The sequence below is a fragment of the Euprymna scolopes genome, chromosome 2, assembly GCF_053919585.1.
Source record: "Euprymna scolopes isolate OS-2025 chromosome 2, ASM5391958v1, whole genome shotgun sequence".
Lineage (NCBI taxonomy): Eukaryota > Metazoa > Mollusca > Cephalopoda > Sepiida > Sepiolidae > Euprymna > Euprymna scolopes.
The window spans coordinates 166,863,865-166,889,909 of NC_136483.1; the positions used below are offsets into that span (position 1 = coordinate 166,863,865).

At 32.7% G+C, this 26,045-nt stretch overlaps 1 protein-coding gene across 1 annotated transcript in view; it reads left to right on the forward strand.

The window, feature by feature from the left end:
* LOC145298686 (serine dehydratase-like) overlaps positions 1-26,045 on the forward strand; it is a 55,747-nt gene that overhangs the window by 17,593 nt on the left and 12,109 nt on the right. The window contains exons 4-6 of the mRNA XM_080144336.1: positions 4,755-4,830; positions 15,610-15,649; positions 24,343-24,570. Coding sequence (XP_080000462.1) covers positions 4,755-4,830; positions 15,610-15,649; positions 24,343-24,570 — 344 coding nt within the window. The remainder of the gene's footprint in view (positions 1-4,754; positions 4,831-15,609; positions 15,650-24,342; positions 24,571-26,045) is intronic.

Sequence of the window (26,045 nt, forward strand, 5' to 3'; positions counted from 1 at the left end):
GGTTTTGAAGAAAGTAGACAAGAGGAAAATTGCTGCTTTTGAATTGTTGTGCTACTATAGACTTCTACGTGTAAGATGAGTGGGCAAAAATACAAGCGAATGGGTTCTGGAGAAGATTGGACTGCTGGTCAACATCAATGACAGAAAATTGCGATTTTTGGGACATATGGCCAGAACAGATGGCTTAACAAAAGATTTACTCTTTGGTACAACCCCTAGTAAAAGAGGACGTGGAAGACCATAAAAAGGAATGTTAGACAACGCAAAGATTAGGTTGAGTTGCTCAGAATGGCGCAGAACTAGAGTCAATGGCGATGATTCGTGAAGAATGCCTCGGTTGGTCAGCAATGACCGTTCTGTTAAAGAGAAAGAAGTTTTATCTAACGGTGTAAATTTTGTTTTTAATGTTTTGAATTTATCGTCTGGCAGTGCTTTTTCCAGCAAATTTTCTGGCTGCTTACTGTAAACTGCCGGAAAATGCCTTCGGTCATTTCTTGATGATTACTAAAGATTCAAGATGAATGTTATTTTATTTAAACATCAACTTTTCAAATCTAGACAACATTTATTTGTTGTTTTTATTTTTATGCAAATCTCAACATCATAAACGAATCCTCGTTAGGCTAGACGTTCCAATTAATCCATGGCCAACTAGATATATTTATTTGATCCGTCGATTCTTCATAAAATTACATGCCATCTGAAAAAAAAAGATATTACTTTGTTTTGAAGCATATAATGTAACGTTACAAGACTTCTCGCCTGTGGAACACATCGTGGGACTACTTCCCTAATGATTACAACTTAGTATGCTTCAAATAGAATGTCAATAAACTTTTTCATAGCTCAGCTCATAATTAACAGAATGCGGTTCATTATTTATCAATGATCAATGTGTGTATTCCATAGTGTTCCTCATCTTTCGATTGATAATCATTTCGTCTCATTAACTATTGCTCTTGAGTGGCTCTTGGCTATGATAAGCGGTGAACCAATAGAAAAAAAAAAAAAAAAGGTGAATTAGTACCCCGGAAAAATAAGGTGGGAAAAGGGAGAAAACTTGGGCTAAATATAAATTTTGTCAAAATAATAAAGGGAAATAACTCGTTGAATACTAAGTATTCAACGAGTTATTTCCCTTTATTATTTTTCTCCGTTATCCGATTTCGAATTAAAAACTGATTTAATTTATTATTATTATTATTATTATTATTATTATTATTATTATTATTATTATTATTATTATTATTTTTTTTTTTTTTTAAAGTTGTATAAAAATAATATTCTTCTTTTATTTACATTCGGTATTATTGAACTTTTCTCCTTTGATTACTACATATTTCTTGTCCTTTTGGCCAAGATCAAAGTGTATTCTTCAGATGCAGCAGTGCAGCAGTCAGCACTGCAGCAGCACTTCCATTTTTCGTTCTCTTTCAGTGGAGGAGAAATCCTTCACGACTGAGGCAATTTTTATTTTTATACCTTTTCTTCACGTTAAAAAAACGACCCTGGTGTCTAACTCTGTCCCGTGGGAAGGCATTGTAAATAAGTACAACAACATAATCTGTGGATTTTGCATGTCTTTGGACGTGTCACAAGGTGCCGGAGGGGGGGGGCTACATTTTGTATTGTGAATGTTATCCATTTTGTTACATTAAAAAAAAATAGTCGGAACTTTTTTTTTAATGTTTTGATTTAATAAAAAAATATCATGTCTTAAATTATGAGATGAAAAAAAACTGAATGAATCTTTCAGTAAACGGGAGTTGTCGCCCTCTGCACAATAACAAACTGTAAAACAGCGCCGATAATTTTTCTTTACGTTAGTAATTCCCAAAAAATCAGAAAATAAAAAAAGAGTTATTTCCCATTAACGACTTTTTTTTTTCCGGGGCACTAATTTACTTCTTTTATGCTAATAGTGTATTTGTTTTGCTTTTATGAAAAAGTTACGCAACTCTAAAATTATCAGAGAAATTCTTAAAAAAAGAAAAGACTTTAAGATTTTCTCGGATTATCTTCCCCAAGTTAGAGTAGCGTTCATAAAAATGAAAACATCAATAAAAAATATCCACATTAATTAAAGTGCAAAAAACAAAAAAGAAAAAAAAAAGAAAATAAAAGAAAAATAAAAGAAAAAAGAAAAATTGTTTAGTGTTGAGACATTATGTTGAACAAAGATGGCGGTGAAGAAGTTATATTCTTATCTGTTGGTTTTGCCACTATTTCGTATGTGTAATTTTCAGATAAAGCTTTCAATTCAGATATCATAGCTTTTTTTCTATTCTTGATGATTTTCTGAATTAATCGTCTCATCATAACTTTCCGGTGTGCTTTTCAACGAGTAACAGTAATCCACTGCGTAGTCTTGTATCTTTTCATTTTATAAGAAGTCTGGCCTTTTTCGCTCCCTTATTGAGCATGGACGTGTCTGGTTAATATTTTCGTCAGTAGTTCTGCTGCAATATTTTCATTGTGATCGATTTAGATGCTAGCTAATATTTCCTCACGTTTTTCATTCACTGGATCGCCATTTTTTAAATTTAATGTATCATTGAATTTTACACATCTAACCCTTTTTATGGCATTTTGGGCTGGTAAGTAGATTAAATATGTTAGACTGTTTTTATCGTAACCTACACAAATACCTTTTTCGCTTTTAGTATTTAGTTTACTGGTGTTTTCTATAAATGCAAACAATCTGAACCAAATATATGCATTCGGTTCATTTTGGATTTTACACCGCAAAACGCTTCATACGGCGTTTTGCCTAATCTTCTATTGAATGATCTATTTCTAATATATGCTGCTGCCATTAAAGTGTACTTCCATAAACTATGCATTAATTTTGATTCGATAAGTAGACATCTTGCCATCTCAAAAAGGGTTCGCCATGCCCTTTCAGCGGTGCCATTTTGGAAGGGGGAATATGGCACAGATTTCTCGTGTTTAATACTGTGGTTAATTAATAGAAGTTCAAAGTCTTTACTAGTAAATTCAGTCCCATTGTCTGAGCGAATACATTTTACCGAGCCGTAAGAGGCAATATCAGCTAAATATTTCTTATTGGCGAGGATAGTGTCGGATTTGTTTTTTAGAAAATAAACTATAATTAAACCGGAAAAATCATCAATAAAGTTCAGAATGTACCTTAGATTATTTCTCCCCATCGGACTGATCAGACCTGCCAAGTCACAGTGCACAAGTGAGAGAATTTTGTGGTCTTTTAGTCTGGGGTTGTGCTTATATATTTTGTCATTTTCCCCTGTGCACACACATCACAATTTGGGAGATCGTCTGAAGGTATTATTTTCATGCCTTCGACTACATTTGGTAATTTTTTAAAATATTAGCTGTATTGCAGTGTCCTAGAATTTTATGCCAGGTTTCCAAGTCATGACAGGCAGTTTTTGAGGGAACCATACTTTTTAAATAATATAGTCGGTCATTTTCTTTAATGTCAAATACAGTTCCATTGGGATATATCAATTTTGACTTGTTTTGGCCAAACTTTATATTCATGCCTTGTTTAATTGCAGCCTGCACGGAAAATATGTCTTGCTTAAATGTAGGTATGCACAGAGCATTTTTTAGAATACAGTTACAAATTTCGCCTTTATTATTTTTTAGGGATATTTTAGCATCACCTCTTTTCAAGACTATATCATTTATTTGACTACCATCGGCAAGTTCAACAAAATGACTTTGTGGATTAAAGTTTGAATCAAAATTAATAAAATCAGATTCCTTGGTTATAACGTGTGCTGTAGCACCACAGTCTACAAGGAGGTTTTTACCGTTTGTGGTATTGTCAAAGAAATGTATGTTTTTCATCAAAGTTCTCAACGTTTTTTATGGAGTCCATTTTTGAGGTTTTATATCGACATTGGAAACTTTTGTGGTTGGGTCGTCCACAATTATAGCAGATAATTTGATTCTTTTTCTTGGGAAAATTACTTTTGGGGAAAACATTATGGTGAGGTGCATAATTTGGTGGTGTCTGTTTTCGAGAAGCATTTTTGAACTTCATAATATTGCTGGAGTTATTATTGTCTACAAGCATCCAATTCGTCTCTTCATAACTGCGCAATGCCACTTTAAATTCACTGAAATTTATGGGTTTGTCTTTTTGTGTTATAACAGTTGTAAATGGTTTAGAATCAGCTGGAAGTCCTTTAAGGGTCATTGATATCAACAAGCTATCGCTTATTATTTCACCTGAGAGTTTTAAGGCATTGGCGGTTGTTTCTGCCCTTATAACATAGTCGGTGATAGTTTCATCCTCGTTACATTTCAGAGACGTTAGTTCTGTATATAGTGATATAATTTTCGGTTCAGTTCAGATCAGATTCTGAGTGTAATTGTCAGTTACAAAGATGGTGGCGAACTGATTGAATCCAAACTTCGACAATTTTTATAGTAACTTTGGAAGCTTTTCGTTGGTTGCTCACCATGACTTGTGGTTATAAAAACAACCATCGAAATCATTGGTGTCATACTCCCCTGTCAGAAAACAAAAACATTTTACAAAAATAATTTTTTTTTAAGTATTTATTCAGAAAATAATTTGCCATTAAATTGACTGCAATGATAGTTAGCAGTATAGTATATATTGACTGGAAATTATAAACAATATTTTTATCGATTATTTTTTATTATTGTTTGGGACATGTCAATATTAATGTTGTTGTTAAAATTTATCCAATAAATTTGAAAAGAAATCTGATTTGATTGAGATTTTTTATTTCTTTCAGGGAGCAGAAGTTGAAATATTTGGGGAGAGTTTTGATGAAGCAAATTTCAGATCATTAGAAATTGCAAAAGAAAAAGGTAAAGTAAGAAAAACATCTTCTCAGTTCACCAAAAATTAATCTTTGCAATATTCTTTTTTTTTTGTGGACAATTTTTCTTTTCTGGTTTTTGGTAATTATCAGTAAAAGAAAATAATGAAACATCAGCAACCTCATTTCTTTCTGTCTGTCTCTCTGTCTATCTCTCCCTCTCTCTCTGTCTCTCTATATCTCTCTCTGTCTTTTTCTATCACTCTTTCTTTGTATCTCACTTTCTTTCTCTTCATGTGTGTCTGTTTGTCTGTCTGTCTGTCTTTTATCTATCTATCTATCTATCTATCTATCTATCTATCTATCAATCTATCTATCTATTCATCTATATAAACGTCTCTTTTTCTATATATGTATATATAGAGAGAATTAATATTTATTTTTTAAAATATTACAGTTATAGAAATCCTTTAAAAAATTAAATTTAAGCTCTCTTTAGGGAATTAAGAAAGAGTTGTTTGCTAGCGCAAATGCATATTCCAACTTCCAGTGGTTTATTACTGTCTCTTACTATGAATGATTGTTGACACGGTATTTATAGGTACTTAATTTCCTCCAATGCCTGTGTTGATTGCCGGTGGCCTTGAGGTAAGATGCTAATCTATGGAGTTAACAGTGATATTGTGATTAGGTTCAAATCTCCTGATCAGCAGTAATCACTTCTTACACTGACGAGTGTGTATGAATGAAACACTAAAAATGTAAAAATGATTGTTAATATTTATTTGAAAAATATTATATATATATAGTCTTTGAAGTTTTTAACATTTGAAACCATACAAAAATTTACTTTTTATCATTCGTTAAAAAAAAAAAAGAAAAAAAAAACATCTAGTCAGTAAGTCATTTAATCACCTGCAATCACTGCATCAACTGTCTCGAATTTACTATAATACCATTTTTTTTATTTTTTAAGGGATCATCAGTTGTTTACCATGAAACACTGTTTCGGGGATTTAAAAACAGTATATTACAGCATGGCTCCCCAGCAGTGTTGATCAAACACCACCACCCTTAATCTTAGGAAGAAGACATGTTACAAAAATTTGATCCAATTTCCTATTCTTAATTGCAATTACTAACCTTATCATAGTATAAAAATGAATTTCTTACCTGTGCGATTCATCAATTTATTTATATTTATAGAAATATATATATATATATATATATATATATATATATATATATATATATATATATATATATATATATTTCTGATCGACGGGCACCAAATCGTGTTTGTTATATTTTTTTTTCTATTTTGTTACTCTGTTTCTTTTTGTTGTTGTTATTCGTTGTTATTGTTCTTTGTTAAAAGTGAGTCTTAGAGTCTTAGAGTCTTAGAGAGAGATGTTGTTGTAAGAGAGAGATTGTTCGTGTTATAAAGAATGTTGTTGTTTCTGTTATGATGAGATTCATATATATTAAATGTTCATACTTAGAAGTGTTGCTATGAGATGTAGAGTTCACATTGTAGATATGAGATGAAGAGACGTGTATGTAAAGACATTTTGAAACACATGATATACAAGACATATTAGAACAATTTTCACTTTACCTTTTGGTAGAATTACAACACAAAGACGACGTTTATAAATAATGGTTTTATTTCTTCTCACGACCGGCTGTGGTTTTCTTCATCAAGGATTCAAAGCTTCACATTCTAAGTTTCAAAAGTGACCGTCTCGCTTCTAGACGTTCGAATCCCAAACTGCAGACTATCGTCTGTCGTCCTCAAACTCTCTCTCCGTCTCTCCCCCTGCTTCTGTCTCCTTAACTCTCAAGTTTTTTTTATCTATATCTAGAACTTCCCATTTTCCATGATGTCATACACATGTTAAAACATGTGTCTTCTTTCACGTGTTCTGGACATGCGTGTCCAAAACTTTTTCCTTTGTTTACAAAAGGAATTTTAACCTATATTCCCAATAACCTATTTTTCCAATATGTTAAAAACATGTTTATTAAATTATCTTGTATAGTTGCATTCCTCAATTGAATTTTTCATAACAGACTTGTCAACGCACATTCTTTTCTTGAAACTATTTTATCTCTAAGCTAAACAATGGTTTGTTTTACATTCCATTTTCTAATTCTCTCTCGTAATCTATTTCTAAACCTAATTTACGAGGTTTGAATTTCGTCTATTCTATTTCATTTTCATTTTAACTAAATCTCTCTATTTTTATACTTACATGAAAAGGGGACAGCCCTTATCATGTAACACATACGCAATCTGTATACATTAAAATATCATGTTTAAGCATATTGTACAACCGGTCAATGCCAGCTAATATATATATATATATATATATATATATATATATATATATATATATATATAAGTAGGTTGTAGTTTGCTTGAAGCATTGTTGAAGAAAATTATAAGGTAAAATTATCACCTTATTAAAACCCACAAAAATAGCACACACACACAGATCAGACCCATTGTTTCAAGCGTTAACGGCCCCCTTTATAAAATCTCTTGGTTAATATCCCGCCTACTTAAACCTCTACTCTCTACCTTCCCAGCCCATGTTAGTAGTTCCAACCAAGTAATTAACAGACTCAACGATCTACCACACCATCTACTCAAACTATACAGATACCCATTTAGCCTAGACGTCGTTTCTTTATACACCTCCATTCCTGCACATCCAGCCATTAATCTCATGGCAGACATTATAGCATCTAAAAACCCACAATGCTTCGGAATTACTCCAGAAGATCTCTTACAACTCCTCCGTATTATAGTAGACAACACTTACTTTACTTTCCTACAAAACACGTTCAAACAAGTATCTGGACTACCCATGGGCTCCAGTCTATCCGGTATTCTTGCCATTGCTTATATGGACAAACTCGAAAGACACACCCTTAGTACCTGCTATTCTTATCTCCTTTTTACTAGATATATCGATGACATTTTAATTATCACATACTCCCGCGAAGAAGCTATTAACATTTTCCACAAATTCAATAACGCCGACCCAAACTTAAAATTTACTATAGAACACCCAGACTCTTCGGAATCCCTTTCTCTGCTTGATTTTAAAATACAAATAAAAAAAAATGGTGCCATATGCACTGAATTCTACAGAAAACCCGCCAGCAAACGCCTCTTCATACATTTCAAATCTGCGCTACCTCTCAAGGACAAACTAAACTACGCACATGCCGAAATCTCACGCATACAAGACAAATGCACTAACATCTCCGACAAACATACACACACTAACAATTTCCTACAGACCCTCTCACTAAACGGCTACCCTAATACGATCCTATCCTCACTTAAAAAGAAAAAAACGCAACACCCGACCCTTCTCTAACAATTGTTTTCTAAAACTACCCTTCCTCAGTGACAAAATCTCATCTTCAATCCGAAAAGCCATCCGCAGCGAGGGGCTCAACATTCAACTCATCCACACTGGATCTACTTTAAGACAACAGCTCAACCGAAAACATCCATTGCATACACCTTCCCCTTGTTCACTCTCTAATTGCCCAATATCACACACAGGTTTATGCTTTAAGAACCACGTTGTTTACGACCTACAATGCGCTAAATGCAGTGCATCTTACATCGGAAGCACTACCAGATTGCTTCATCACCGCATTAAAGAGCACTTAAACACTACTGCTTCGTCGTTCTATAAACATATTCGCACTTGCATTAATTCAGAACCAGATTTTCACATCAACATTCTTGCTTCTTCAAGAAACGTAGGTCAACTTCGTATCCTCGAATCTTTAATTATTTCAAAAAATACTCCCACACTAAACAATAGACTGGAATTGAGCTCCGCTTTTATAATATAAGTTTAAAACATAAGAAAAACAATAATTAAAAAAAAAAAAAAAACCTTGCTTGAATAGTCATCTCCCTTGATTCACAAACGCAACAAGTATTTCAAACATCAACTGATTTATTTTAACGTTCTCCTAACGTCATTTTTTGTTCTATATTTCGCGGTATCACGTGGCAAACTCTGCGGCTACTTTTCCAATTTTGAACACTCTTCCGCTGTCTTCTCTTGAAAATGGACCAATAAGTCTGAAATATATTGAGATTTATATCACCATTGAATACAACAGAAAAAAAATTACTGTTGTTTAGAGTTAAAATTTGTGTGAAAAAGAAAAAACAAACAACAAAAAAAAGAACTTTATTTCTTTTGTTTGCATTTAATTTTACTCTATATAAAAAAAAATCTCGCATTGTTCTTGGCTTTTAATTTTACCTTATAATATATATATATATATATAAAGGAAATAATTGTCTGAAGCCAGAACAAGAATGGATCGATACGTAACTATATAGCTAACTCTTATAATAGTGGGGAAGTGGGGAAAATACTGCAGGTACATAATCGTCTCAAGAGAAGAGGAGTTAGATCTTCTAGAGCTAAAATAGATTAAATACGAGGTTAACGTAAATAAATACAATACCATTTACATATGTTCCAAGAATTCCAAACATTAACAACTTCGATTTGTGTATGATCATTTCAGAGGCGATATTAACTTTCTTCATATGCTAGCTGAACACCTGGCATTGCCCGGGCGTACAATACGCTTAAACATGATATTTTAATTTATGTAATTTGCATATGTATTATTATAGAATCAATCCTCTATTGAATATTATATATTACAAGAAATAATTTGCCCAGTGGACTAATTCACAAAAAAAATAATTAACAAAAAATAATAATGATAATTTCATTCATCAAATACCTTCTGTGTTTGTTTACAATATCATGTCAGCTGATATTTGGGCTTGACGATGAATCCCCCTGGGAAAGTCATTTCTGATTAATGTTAGTTTTAAAATATGCAAAAGAAGAAATAATTTGCGGCGATTTTAAATGGTACCTCTTCTTTTTTCGTAAATTGAACTCATTAATAAGAAAAAAAAAAAAAATAAAATAAAATGGTGAGGTACACCTGGACTTGAACAGAGGGACCATTCGATATGTAGTCGAATATTCTACCCTTGACCTATATAATCAAATTGACAATAGTTCTGTTTTTTTTTTTTTTGAAGAGGAAATGATTTGTTGAGTATTGAACTCCGTTGATTTGCTAAGAATTATCTCCCTTGTCGATGTAACGTAAAATATTGACCTGTAAAAATTCTTTTTTTTATCTATAAGAAAGACTATTTTTAAAATTGGATTTTTTCGATTTTCGATACTTATCTGATGAATTTCTGTACAAAAAATATCTAAGAACACTGCCAGAAATATTAATTACCTTTGTGTGAAATTTGCAAAATATAGGTTCAGCCGTTTTGGAACCTATGAGGAACTCTCTCTCTCTCTCTCTCTCTCTCTCTCTCTCTCTCTCTCTCTATATATATATATATATATATATATATATATATATATATATATATATATATATATATATATATATCTATATCTCTCTCTCTCTCTCTCTCACACACACACACACATACATACACACACAAAGTGACTTTTATATGATAGTAAAGATAGAGATAGAGATAAGGGGCATAGGGAAGGATTGACATCAAACTAATGTTTTTATATGGTAATCAGCACTTAGCAAGGCCCGGAAGCCACTCGGGGATAAGGGTTATTGCATGTACAGTAATCAATGGGATAATATCATAGTAAACGTTAGTAATGGAGATTTGATAAATCATCTTACTTAAGGGTCCGGTTTATCAGGAATTTGTTCATGTTGGACTTCATGGTAATTAAAAGTATACATGGATAAGTCATTCTTTTGATCACGAACATGCTGTGGAATTACATTTAGCCAAGAAAATTCTAGAAGAATTTACATATCTTTAAAAAATACTGAAAAAGGAATATACATATATTATTGTCCAATTTCTACTGTGCACTCGTTAACCCTTATCCTCGAGTGGCCTCTTGGCCTTGATAAATGGTGATGCCTATGTAAATAAATATATATATATATATATATATATAGTGTAAAAAAATATACAGCGTTGAATACAAAGATGTTGATATCGTCTGCTTTTGATCACGGGTCTTCTTTTCGATTCGGATAACTTCATATTTCTGAAGCATTTAAGGTTACCTCCCACACCGAGGTCATTGTGGTGGTTATGGTGGATATGGTGGTGATGATGGTGGTGGTGGTGGTGGTGGTGGTGGCTGTGGTTGTTGTTTTTGCTGCTACTGTTGTGCATCATCATTTCGTATTGATGATTATTGTTGGCATTTGTTTCCCTGATTTCTAGTTTGAATTCTTTTTAGAAAAATATCAGCTACTAAGGAGAGGGACCACATGAAGATCCTTAATTGAAAGCGTTTCTGGATTCGAACCGAGTCCATGTCGTTAGTCACTTGATCGTCCCCGGCCCTTGTGGCCCTCGGGACAAGATCCAAATTTAGTATCTGTCCAGCAGATGCTGCAATCAAAGACCATTGCCCTTGTGGCAATCTCCTGGTCCATGTAGGGGCAACCCCACATACCAGCAGGCTCTCACTATCCAGCTCCCATTTCATACCAATTGTCACTATCCAACTCCCCTACTCCCTGGGGAGCTGGTTCCCATTTCCCCAATCTCTCCACATTAAAAAACGGCCTTGTGCCTAATTTGCTCAGTGGGGAAGCAAATAAATACACCATGTCGTTAGTCACTTAGCCTTTTGGAAGCTGATGATCATCATCATCATGATCATCATGATGATCCTTCTACTCCACAACTTCAAAATCTTTTTTGGAATATCTTGTCTTAATCTCATGTCAATCTAAAACAAAAAACAAACATCACAAAATATGTAATACGAGTAGATGAATCAAACTTTTCTAAATATTTCCTCAAATTGTGCCCCCCCCCCCGCCTCAAATTTTTTGTGAAAGTAAAGGAACACCAGGCAATTATCATTGATATAACAGTTGATGTGAAGGTGGAGGAAACAGAAAGTACGAAGATTTGAAAAGGGAGATAAAAAGATGATAAACGTTGAAGAACGTAGAAGTTGCACATATTGTGATCGGAGACCTGGGTAGTGTAACAACATTTTTGGGGGAAGTGGATTGAAAAAATTAGTATCCATTGCAATGTTGGAGTACTTCCAAACACTGCCTTGTTGGGAACCACCCGAATCTTGCAGAAAGTACTGGAGGTCTGACAAAAGATGTTGATATCCTATGGTCTTTTGTTATGATCTGCCTATCAGCATAGCATTGTCAATAACAGTAGCCAGACATAAAATGTGACAACAGAAATAATAATAATAATGATTATTATTATTATTGTTGTTGTTGTTGTTGTTGTTGTTGCTGCTGCTGCTGCTGCTGCTGCTGCTGCTGCTCTCTGGAGTCTGTGTTACAACAAGTCTCCCCAATTTTTTTTTTGCAAATGATTTGTGTTATTGCAACAGCTACTTGACATTGAATGACAATGAATAATGGTTTTCACTGAAATTTGGATGGTTCCAATCCCCTTCACCCTCATTCAGTGGAGGACTAGTAGGTGCTTTCTCTTCTCAGTCTTGCCATTCTTCTTAACTCTTCAAGACAGTTTGATGTGGTGCCAGTCTATGCTGACACTAACATTTTTTGGGGTTAGGAACCTAGTTAATTTACAATTTTTCAGTTTCAGTTTTCTTGGTTTCATGTGGTGTTCCTCTTTTTTTTGTTTTACTTCTGTTGCAGTTTACATCTGGTCGGTTAGCATTTTTAGCTTACGCGGGTTAGTTTCTGCATTCAAGGGTTTCCTTTAGATTTCAGCTGTTTTCAGCATTACAGTCTGTTGTATAGTCTCAGTCTTCCTCTTTCTTTCTTATTTCTCTTGGTTTTCTTCTTCTTCTTCTTATTATTATTACTATTATTATTATTATTTTGTTATTATTATTATTATTATTATTATTATTATTCTTATTATTATTATTATTATTATTACTATTATTATTATTGTTCTTCTTCTTTTTCTTCTTCTTATTATTATTACTATTATTATCATTATTATTGTTCTTGTTGTTGTTGTTGTTGTTGTTGTTCTTCTTCTTCTTCTTCTTCTTCTTCTTCTTATTATTATCTAAATATTAATTTACTTGTCCATACGTCCAGTGTCACAAAAAAAATCATCATTATTGCAAGCATTAATTAATGAGAAACAAATTACCTTTCTTTATAGTCACTCTTTATCAGTTAAAAATCATTAAAATAATTTCCTCTCCAAAAATTAAAGACAAAAAAAAAGTATGGCTGTTTGTTTACGGTTTCAAATTGGCTATTTTATTTTATAATTAAAAAAAAATGGCATGTTGAGAGGAGACTGTAAGCTTTTTTTTATTATGGTTTCTTTTTAAAATCAAAAAAAATGTGTAAGTGAATTGACATCAATACAATTATATATTTTAAAATTTATATAAAAAAATATTCAGTAAAAAAAAATGCGTTTTGTGTTAGATTTTCATTGATTAAACATCTAAACTTTTTTAATCAATTCTTTTTAGCTTTAAAAGGTTAAAAAGAATTTGCTAAAAAATTGTTTTGAATTCATTGTTATTTTTATTTTTTATTTTTTTAATTCATGTGTTTTTAAAAATTTTCTCCAAGGGAGGTTGAGCAACTCCGGAAGTTGAGTCGATATTATCACCATAATTAAAAACTTTACTTTAAACAAATCTAGCATAATTTACCTTCATGAGAATCGCCATTTTAGTAAAGTTGCAGTATTTTTCTACCCACAAAACATCCTTTACAATTACAACTATTATAGGCTTTCAGGGGTGCTGAAAACGAAAATAATGTTTAAAATTCCAGGAAACAAGTAGTTTCAAAGATATGAAGAAATTATAGTTTAAAAAAATGAGGAATCAGTTTTCTATATTAGTTTAACTTAAAATGAGCACTCACTTCATGGCCATCTTTCTTGGGGACGAGGTTCTGGTAATTTTTTAAGGTGGGTGTTTATTTAGTAATCGTGGTCTGGTAGACTAACACAAAACCTATCATTTAAAAATTTGTTTTCTAGAGTACGTGCATATTTTTGCAGCATATGCTACCAAACATGTGCGCGCTTGCGCATACAACAATGGCTACTGCTTATAACATAAATAATTACATTGCTTAATATCTGGAAAACTACATATTTGTGGAAAATTTAAATGCGGTATTCACACACCCGAAAACCTCTTGAAAACACCCCACCTCCCAAAAAAGGGTGGCGGGCATAAAATGGGTGCTTATTTTATGTTTGAATGTGTTCATTTTACGTTGACCAACCCTCCAAACATACATAGGTGGCCATAAAGTGGTTGCTCATTTTACGTTAAAGTAATACCAAAAAGTGAGGAATCACTTTTTGAAACTATAATTTCTTCAAATCTTGGAAAGTACTTGTTTCCTGGAATTTTAATTCGTTTGCAGCGCCTCCCCCCCCCCAAAAAAAAAAAACCCCTGTAATAGTGATAATGTTAAAGGATTTTTTTTCAGGGTGGAAAGACGCTGCAGCTGCACCTTTACCGCCATTTACCCCCCCCCTCTCTCTCTCTCTCTCTCTCTCTCTCTCTCTCTCTCTCTCTCTCTCTTAATTATCAAGTATGATAAAAAGTAATTTTTTAACGATGTAGGCGTGACGATTGGCCTAAGGGAAATAAACCAATTATCAAATTTAGAGTTGTCTCCCTTGCTATTTTTCGGTTTCAATCTTCTTTAAACACTTTCCTTCATTTTTATTTTCAAAACGCATGTTAATCAATGAACTAGTAGGGCTACCTGACGTTGCCTGAAAAAATTTATCAAAATTTTTCACCCCTCTGCTTGTTTTATGCATGTTTTAATGGTAGGTGCTTTGACAAACTACAAGCCTCTTTACCCCTTTGTCGTAAATACTCTCAACAAACCCGACAAGCAGCAAAATCCCACCCCAACACAGTAGAGATCCCCAGATACCAGAAAGTCTTCTACTCTAATAGTTTATTATCGAGAATAGCTAAACTTTGGAATTCCATTCCGGGTTTTTGCTTCCTCGACTGTACTGATATGCAGTAGTTTAGCAGTGTCAGAATTTTGGCAGAATTTTTTACACCCCCCCCCCCAACAAAAAACTGCGAATAAAATATAAAAATCTCGTAATTTCTGTTTTTAAAGTGGGTTGTTTATTTTCTTTATGGAATATACTTCCAAAATAAACTATTAAAGTTATTTAAAACATAATAAAAATATTATTTCTTATTTGTTAAAAGACCGTGTAGACAAAATGTCCGCGTATTCAATCACCGCGAGCGGATATTTTGTCAACACGGTTTTTTAACAAATAAGAAATAATATTTTTATTATGTTTGAAACAACTTTAATAGTTTATTTTGGAAGTATATTCCATAACGAAAATAAACAACCCACTTTAAAAACAGAAATTAACAGTTTTTTATATTTTATTCGCAGTTTTGTCTTAGGGGTGTCAAATTTGCAATGGCGATTTTCCCAAAGATTCTGACACTGCTAGCAGTAGTTTGAGTGTAATCTAAACAGACATTTTGCCGCTCAACTCCCTACATAGTACCCCTACAAATTATGTCCCAGATAGTTGCCCCTTACATCAAAGTGGCACTGTGCCTTGTCTGGAATTAAAATGCAATTTAAAAAAAAAAAATGGCGTTTAACAGGTTTTGCCTTAGAACTTTTCATATAGATATTGAATTTTTGCATGATTTTTTTCTGAAATTTACTGAGGAGAAAATGATTTGTTAAAATAGGAAGATGCTTTTTTATTTGTTTTAAAATCTCTGCCATGTTTTTTGTTTTTATTTAGGCTTCACCCACATTCATGCATTTGACCACCCTGATGTTTGGTGAGTAACTTCCGAGTATTCAATTTCTTTGAAAATGTGACGTGGTCCCTGACTTTGGTAGAGGCCATGTTGGACAGCGATAGCGTCTTTGGGTATAGGCAAGAACCGCATTTAATATGAATTGAGATATGAAAGTTATGTTTCAATAAAGGAAGAAAATGAATGATACACCACACACACACACACACACACACACACACACACACACACACACATTATATACGGGCGTGCATATAAAACTGGAAATAAATGAAACATAAGAAAATAGAATGATCACCAGGTGTTGTATTTTTATCATAAAAGGGGACATTTGTATGATCGTCTAAATGTTGTTGTCTATTTGTGATATATTCATATCTAATTGTTCATATGCAGTTGTGTGTGTGTGTGTGTGTGTGTGTGTGTGTGTGTGTGTGTGTGTGTGTGTGTGTGTGTGTGTGTGGTACATGTATTTTGGCCATACCTTAACTTCATGCGTCGTTGATCTTGTCCACCTGGAATTCATCTTGTTCTTGGAGGGGAGACTGGAAACCTGTTTTGGACGAATATTCATTCACTCCAAGATGATGAATGGTTTTTTATAGTTTTTATTCACCTTCGAGATGTCGATCGCAGAAGAATGTCTTTGCTTGCATAGGTCTTATTTTCACTCACGTCAGCGTCCCTCCCCCTACTGAAGTGAAAGGGACGACCTGTTAAGCCGTCTGCCTGTCTCTACGTCCAAACCCAAACTCTCTGACTCCAGCTAACCTGATCACGTGACTCACACACAGATCCGATCAGCTAACCCTCACTTCCGGTAAAACGTGTCTACAATATGATTTACCATATTTCTTTATTATGTTCGACCTATTTCCTAACACAGGTAGCAAGTGCTATCTAAAACATAAACAGAATTAACATTTGATATTACGTTTTTTTTTTAGACAAGGATCGGTTATTCTTATTATTTGGATTCGTCAAACTACTGTTCTCATCTTCAACATTGTTTTTCACAACATTTCGGTTGATGTAACCTTAATTTATAATTTATATTTATGATTGATTTATTAAATTTATACTAGGCTTTCTCGTCCAAGAATATACTCATTTTATCTGGCAAGTCGATTTTAAATATAGCATAAATAGATCAGACAATTCTATTCTCTTTACCCCTACCTTGCACCATGCGTCCCTTAAAATGATACACTAGTCAAACAGCCAAACCATCGCATGTTTTGATGTTTTTTTTAAGTTGTTAATGCAGAGCTGTAGTTCAAGCTAACATGATCCTTAATAGTTATGTATTGAAGATATATGCTTTTAGCAGATAAGTTGTGAATTTGCGATATTTATTTTCTTTTATATTAGATGCAAATGTTAATGTTAATTATATTTATTTCAGTTTTTAATTTATATTTTTTATTTGATTGTTTTATGAAATCCATAATAGGTTTTCTCGTCCAAAAATGTACTCATTTTATCTGGCAAATTGATTTTAAATATAGCATAAATAAAGCAGACAGTTCTTTTCTCTCCGACCTTCTTCAGGTGTATCTTGTCGAACTTAGGAATGTTTCTTGTTGAACTCAGGAATTTGGACAGAATTTCAAACGGAACTCTTTATTTACTTCACGGAAGTAGCATGCTCTTGTTCTGTCAGTCATGACTGGATAGAGCTCCTAAGTAATTCGCAATTGTATTTTTTTCTGTCGCCCAGAGGATTTAACCTTTAACCTTCAGGAGAATATCACTTTTACAATTGATTTTTCTAAGTACTCTAACCACTGCATCTGAAGAAAAATCGAGAAAAACAAAATGTTATAAAAAAATATTTTTATACAAGAGAAAACAATATATAATTTATTTTCAATCAGTAAATGCTCATAGTACAAGCATGTGTTTGAGTAAAAAACGTTGAGTAAATATTCGCAAGTCAAAATGGTCATAGTATGAATAATAAGTAATATATATGTGAGTATTTGGCAGCGTGGCACAGTGTATGTGCGTTTTTTACCTTGTTTTTGTTATTCTGTGTGAGTAGTAATTTGCTTCTGTTCACCTGACCGCCGCAAGTATGTGTTCGCAAGGTAAAGAAAGCTGGTGAGTGAGTCATCGAGTTCTTTCTAATTTGCCACTTGCGAGTTATTGAAACAAAACCATGCAATATGTAGTTAAAGCAAAATTATTTTTAACTATTAAAATAATTTCCAATGCTGTTAATAGTTTTATTTATTTATTTGCGGACTGTTATCCTCATCTTTATAGTTGTTTCACAAAGTTTCAGTCAACTATTCCTCCGGCCTTCATCAGGTGATTAACTGTGACAGGATAGGAATGCTGAGTCTCTTAACTGTATCCTCAGTCATTACTGCCTTCCATAGTTGTCGTCTCATCACGTTTTGACCAACTAATCCTTTGGACAGCTTTGGGTAGGATTGAAACTGCTATCTTCAGTCAATGCTCACTTGAAACCGTAGAGATTCAACGCCTCTATCCACTGCGCCACTGGCCCAAAGGAGGAATAGTTGGCCAAAACGTCGTGAAACAACACTTATGAAGATGTGGAGAACAGTTTGCAAATAAATAAATATGATATACAAATTACTCATCTTAAAAAAAAAAAAAGGATTCCAATAATAAAATAAGGTTCATCCATTTATTTATTTATTGTTTATTGTATATTTGTTTTTATTTCTATATTTATTGTATATTTATTTTTATTTTTATTGTATATTTGTTTTTATTTCTATATTTATTGTATATTTGTTTTTATTTCTATATTTATTGTATATTTGTTTTTATTTCTATATTTATTGGAAATTTATTTTTATTTTTATTGTATATTTATTTTTATTTTTATTTTTATGTTTGAATTCATGCTTTGAAGCATGACTTAAATCATAAATCTATGACGTCACGGCAAAACTATAATTATTTTTTTTTATAAAGATGCTGAAAATGCATAGATGAGAAAGTGGTTGAACAAAAAGGTAAAATTTATTAGATATTTTTTTTGTTCAATTTAAAGTTAATTTTCCAAAAGACATAATTTAAATTAATCCTTTTATGTACGATGTTTTTTTATACACATTCCATTTACTTGATCTAACTTGTTCTTGAACCAGGTGCAGTCAAGTTGAGCTGAATTTTGAAAAGGCCCAAAATAACTAAAAATGGAGGCAAAATGTATGACTTGATCTATCTGTCTCTCACAACAAACAAATATTATTCAAATCAAAATTTTGGATAATTTATGAAAACTTTTCTATTTGTTATTGCAGAACAACAGTATGCATAAACGAGTAGAAACCTTTTTGGTTTTTAAATATCAAATTGAATTCTGTGTTTTGAACAAATTCTGTAGTTTTAGAAAGCCAGAATAGCATTCACGTCATGTGACTAAGTTCCTCCTGATTGAACATTTGAAAATCTCACTGTTAAAACGACATACGGACCTTACTTTTCTAGTAACAAGGAATGATGAAAATAAATGTATTCTATTCCTGAAGAAGATGTCATATCACTGGAAATTTGATTGCAACAAATATTTTTTAAAAACCTGCATTGTACTGACTTTTAAAAATTAAAGATGTTATCATAATTTGAACAACGCTTACATAGAGGTAACATTAACAAATAAATAATGCTGTAAAACTGTTTCTGTATCTCTGTTCGTTTTCCCTTTTTCTCTCAATATCTTTCTAATGACACAATCACGTTGACACACTGGTTCTCGCCAGATCACTGAAGTTAAGCAACGTTGAGCCTTGCCAGTACCAGATGGATGACCATTTGGGAAGGTTAGGCGCTGTATGAACCATGCCGAGTCATAGAAATTTCCAGGTTGGTATCTGGAGGCACGTTTAAAATGTTTTACGGCGTTTTATTTACGTCTGATTGATAGACGGTAATTTTAAGTTGCAAGGGAGGTCACTGCTTTTTAAATCTTTTTAAATAATCTAAGGGAGATAACTGTTTACATTTTAGAGTTATATTTTTACATTAGTCAATTATTATTTTCTATATTTGTAATTATTTTGACAAATTATTTATTGTGATAATAATGATGATAATTATTTTGACAAATTATTTATTGTGATAATAATAATAATAATAATAATAATAATAATAATAATATATGTAAAATATTATTATTGATAATAATAATAATATATGTAAAATATTATTATTATTATTAATAATAATAATAATAATAATAATAATAATAATAATAATAATAATAATAATTCATATATAAAAGATCATATTAATATAATTGGGTTACTGTTCTATTTTTTGTCTAATTATTTTGTCATTTTTTTTTTATAGGAGTTATATTTTGTCCATCCTCTATGTATGCATCTTGATAATATTTCTTCTTTTTGGTTTAAAATGTTGACTTATTGTCATTGAACTTTATTATAGTCAGAGATTCAAATCTACAAAAGGTGCATAATTTGTCACCAGGTTTATTAAAATACTCCATAACCAATTCAAATTAGAGGGAGGCCTTTATAGAGACGATGCACTCTTCATAACCAACTCAACAAACAAAAATTACAAAAAAGCAATTAACTCCCTACACAAACTCTTTAAAAATTATGGACTTACTATAAAAATCGACCCTAATAAAAACATAGTTAATTTCTCAGACGTAACACTTTATCTGACAAGCGCTACTTTTGAACCTTATCATAAACCTAACCAATCTGTACTATATGTCCGTAATGAATCAAAGCACCCTAAGTTAATATTAAAATCGATAGTTCCTAATGTCTCTTCAAGAATATTTAAATTATCTTCTAACAAATTTATATTTAACAAAAACACAAAATACTACAATGATGCCCTTAAAAAGTCAGGTTGGTTGGTTGGTTGGTTGGTTGGTTGTTTTACGGCATATCAACCCTTTTCAGGTTATTTAATGCCGAATCCAGTGATTTTGAAGAAAATTTTTGTAATAGAATATATTTGTTTTTTGCAAGTCAGTTTCTATTCAACCCATAGTTGGAACCCTAACAGGTACTACCACTCCGGGTCAGAGGGGATCTGGGAGCAATGGCAATTAAAGGGTGGCTCCACACTCCCCAGAGCCCGCAAGGTGGGGATGTAGTTTAAGGTCATATCCAGGACCTTAAAAACTCAGGATATAAATCACAAATAAAATACCGAAACAAAAAGGATAAAAATACAAATTATACAAACAACTACAATAATTATCATAAACCTAGCAAAAACGTAATAACCTATAATATGGCTATATCAACCCACAAAAGTATTACAAAAAATAATCTAATTACAATACAAAACCAAATTCAATCACACACATCAGTCATTAACACCAATAATCCCAAACACCATGTCAGAAAATGTAAAAACAGATATAGGCATACTCTGTTGTTTAATTCTCCATGCTCGAAGAATGTTAAAAGAAATGTAGCCAGAGAATTTAAAAAAAATATTAGAAAAGAACTTCAAACTTCCCCATAAAATAGTTAATAAAAACATTATCAAAATATCTTATTCAACAATGCCGAATTTACACCAACAAATAATTAGCAACAACAAAAATACAAAATATAAATAGAAAACCTATAAAAAGCGGTAACTGTAGAAACAAAAACACAAGGCACCTGCAAAAGAAGAAGCATAATTTACAGTAACAAAAAAATCCAAATTCAAATTCTAATAATCCTGTGACACGTAATAGCACTAACACACAATTAATCCATATATATATATATATATATATATATATATATATATATATATATATAAAATGGACTCATTTTTTCCCCTATGATTTTGATCTTAATAGGATTAAAAATTAAGACATTTCATGCAAATGTAATATGCATAAACTGCAGCACAATATCTGAGGTGTGTTATAGGCATATTAGCTCTCCACTTCCTCGATAATCGTAGATTCCTATATTTTTCTGTTGAGATTTCAATGCCACAATCGGTTAATATCAATGGAAGTAGTAAAATCTTTTCTCTCTAATAAATTCCTCCTTCCTCCGCCATCACTTACACCATTTCCAGGATCGTTCACGCCGGCTTGGATTTTCTTTACTTCGTAGTTGCTTAAAAAAACTGGAATGGAATTTTAACGTTCCTTTTTGTTCTATGCTTTCTACTGGATGAAACGCACCATGGACTTAACCGATTCGAAGGCTTATTTATGCCATTTTTGTTTTGCTTTTCGCTGTGTTTTTTTTTTGTTTTTGTTTTTCCGAACATGTTCATCATTTTTTCCCCTTATTTTTGGTTTTTGTTTTTCCAATTTCTTTTTTAAAAAAAGTTTTACGTTTGTTTGCTGTTTTTTCCCCCCCGATTTTTTAAAGTTTAACATCGATTTTTTTGTTTAATATTTAAACAGGGTAATTACTTCGTTTATTCTTGACTTTACCCCCCCCCTACACACACACACCTCCAAACACCCGGGCAACGCCGGGTACCCCCGCTAGTGAATAATAATGTTGGGCATTAATTTTTAATTCATAAAACACAATGTAAGAATAATATTTAATAATATTTAAAAATACACCTACATTTGGCAAATTGTCAGTCTTTCATGTGGGTCTAGTCAGTGAAACATTTCTGAAACAAATAAACTACCCAAAGGTTTCAAATAAACCAAGAATCATTTTTTTTTATTAGTAGTCTTGATTTTATGCCTTTCTATATCCACCTCAAACAATCTTAATTAATTTTACTTTACAATCTGTATACAGACATGCGAAGGAGAGGTGGATCTTCCTTCAGGCTGAAAATGGTGAATTATTTTGACAAAATCAAAGAATTGATGCCAAACGTTATTTCACACTTTCATGTGAAAATTCACAAATTGATTTATACCTCATTCAATTCAAAGCCAACCTTTTTTTATATGGTTAACCCCCCCCCCCTCCACTTGTAATATTTGCAAATGCTAGATGAGGGACTGGACAAAAGTCTACCGGACAAAACCCAACTGGACAAAAGCTGAGAGCATAAAATAAATAGTTAAAAAGATTTAAAAAACACTTTTTATATTTTACTTTTGATTTAATTATCAATAATGTTTGCTATTTTTCTTGACAAAAATATTTTCTTGGATTTTTAAATTATTTTTTTTTTTGAACATTGTAAATAAACTGCATTCTTCTAAAATGTACCTAACTAAAATGTAACCTAAATTTCAAGTTTTGTTTTGTTTATTTTACGAATGTTGTATTTTTATGTTGTTATGAACTATAGATTTTAGTCTTGTGAATTGTTTATCAGTAGAACCAGCAATGGAAACTTAAGTTTTCAAAAAATGCAAAGAATTGTTTTCTGAATCCGAAATTAGGCTTATTTTTTTCCGATTCCAATACTGATTCTGATTTTTCCGATTCCAATCAATCATCCCAACACTAACAAAATTAGCAAAATCCTAATACCTTCTTCTACTGTAACCAAATGCAACCGAGCTTTAAATTAGAAGAAAAGGCCATAAAAACATTGATTCCCCCATCGACAACAATAAGATTAGACTTATCATAGATGAAAAATTTAAAAACCAAAATCCAGTAGTAAAATCGGTGCCTTCTCTACCCTCAAACCACTAGGACGAACCAACGTCATCTATAAGTTCAAATGCCATTTAAGAAAGTGCAGCTCCTATAAGAACAACAAAACTAATAGTTACCTTGGTTACGATGGTTATACACTTACCATGCATAATACAGAATCAAGTGTAATATCACAATATTTACAAAAAACAAAACAAAACAGAACTGCTCCTCTACTGAAGTTAGAGAAATTCTTGTTAGCAACACAAAAATAATGCACCATGAAACCAACATCAAGAAGTTAAAAGTACTTGAAGCAAAAACCTGCCCTAAATCAAATCACATTCCAATCCAACGAAAACACACTCAAATGCCTATCGTACCACCCCCGTCCCCTATCTGACCCAGCCCTGACCACAAAACAAGGTACCCCTCTCTCCCACATTGGGTACTCTCAGTTCACACGCATTCACCACTGCTACTATATAAAAAAATATGTCTAGCCCTCCTCGCAATAATATTCATGCAGACCTCCTGACTATGTTTTCTTTGAAAGATGAAAAGCAACAAACTACACGTGGAACTTATATTAATTTTATTAATTCTTTCGATCTACACACTAAAAATCATCAGAAAAATAAAAAAGGTCTAATCAAACGTAAGCTCTCTGTTGTCGTTAAGAACGTTTGTTTAAATGAAAGAATGCTGCCTAAATACACAATATATATATATATTTTTATATATGACTACTTCATTTAATCACATAAATTAATATACAAAAGTATAAATTTATGCGTAAACTTTAAGTATTTACTTCAACAGTGCTCAATACGTAGGTAGAGCTAGGTTGTAAGTTATAAAATATATATGGCAATTAAGCTACACATAATATTCCGTGTTTCATCCACGTTAGGATTCATCAGGCTTATGCATGAGCCTGATGAATCCTAGCGTGGATGAAATGCGGAATATTATGTGTAGCTTAATTGCCATATATATTTTATAACTTATTATTATATATATATATATATATATATATATATATATATATATATATATATGAGGTGTGCAACATACTTATTTATGTTCAATAAAGCTGCATTTAATAAAGCTGGTCTGTGTTTGCCTTCCATTAACTTTTCTTATTCGTTTTTGTTTTTTTTTCTGATAAAGGGAGGGACACAGTTCCTTAATCACAGAGGCCGCAGAACAACTCAACAAAAAACCTGACGTGATAGTCACTTGCGTTGGTGGAGGAGGTCTCTTGATCGGCATTACTGAAGGCATGAAGAAAGTCGGCTGGGAAGACGTACCTGTTGTGGCCATGGAAACCAAAGGAGCTGACTGCTACAACAAAGCCATTGAGAAAGGCCAGCTCGTGACCCTCCCAGCCATTACGAGGTCAGGCGGTCTCTTTTCTTTTTCTCTTTCCAGTTCTTATATTTTAATTAACAAATGAAGTTTACTACACATTTTTTTTCTTTCTTTGTAAACCATGTCTTCACTAATTTTCACTTATCTAAAACATAGTGTTAATTTAAACGTTTTTAAAAGTTGGACATTAATAGCAATTAAGTTAACATATCATAGTGAAAAAACAAATCAGAAAGGATAACTCATATTTTTCTTTTCCTTTCTGTATGGTCATTTTTTTTTCTCTCAGGGAAGTCACCATTTATCAGAGCCCGAAGGCCACTCGAGGATAAGGATTAATAAGTGTAAGGTGGGCAGTCAGTTTAGTGATTGTTTGTGGTGGGAATTGGGCAGAATTGGATTATTTAAGGGGACAGAATAGCAAAAATTTGTTCATATTGGACTTGAAGACGACCATGTTGTAGTTAGCTTGAAAGCAGGCCAGTGTAACAGAGTTTCACAGGTGGGCAATTCTAGGAAAGAAGCTTTGTTCATAGAATTTGCATTTAGATTTGGGCATCGATAGAGAGTAGGGGAATTTGATGGTAGTAGTTGTAGCTTGACGAGTACTTATTGTGAAATTTGGCAGAAGTGGGCCATTGAATGAAGCTCAGTCGAGCACTTGTTATATAAATAACAATAGAGCAGAGACAGACTCACAATGTCTCTTCTGTGGGAAAGAAGTTGCAGGGAAGAGAAAAGGACACTGGCTATTAGGTTTCAAAGCAAGGTTTGAACTCTGTCAAGGCAGCATAGGTACTCCGGCAGGTCCACCCCAGATGTGACAACAGTACTCTATTTTAGAATGTATTTTAGAATGTGAATTTGAAGATCAATAAATTTGTACAGTAATCGATGTAAAGAAGTAGCTGCAGGTTCTCTATCTCAAAGTAATAACCAATGAAAAGGAAACTTTAGAGTCGCCCTTAACTAAAGTTGATCCATTTATTTTGTTTTATAGAAGACAACTCGAAGTTGCTCGGGATGTAATAAGAATCACTATTCTCATAACATCACATTGCCATTTTTTTTTGTGTGCAGTGCACACCGTTTCCTCTCACTCCCAATAATTAAAAAAAAAAAACACCTTTTCACCCCAAATAAGACATATTTTTTTTTATTTTTTTTTTTTATTACATTTTCACCCCAAACAAGGCACATTGCCACTTTAATGTAGGGGGCTACTATCAGGGGAAACATCTACTGGGGTACTATGTAGGGATTAGGGCAGCGAGATGTTGGTTCACGTTGCACTTGAACTTATGCATGTCAGTACAGTTGGGGAAGCAGTGACCTGGAATGGAATTCCAAAGACTAGCAGTTCTGGGGAAGAAACTACTGGAGTAGAAAGATCTTTTACATCTAGGGATCTCTAGTGTGGGGGTGGGATTTTGTAGCTTGTCGGGTCTGTCGAGGGTGTTCACGTCATGGGGGCACAAGTGCTTGCAGTTCTTCAGAGCATT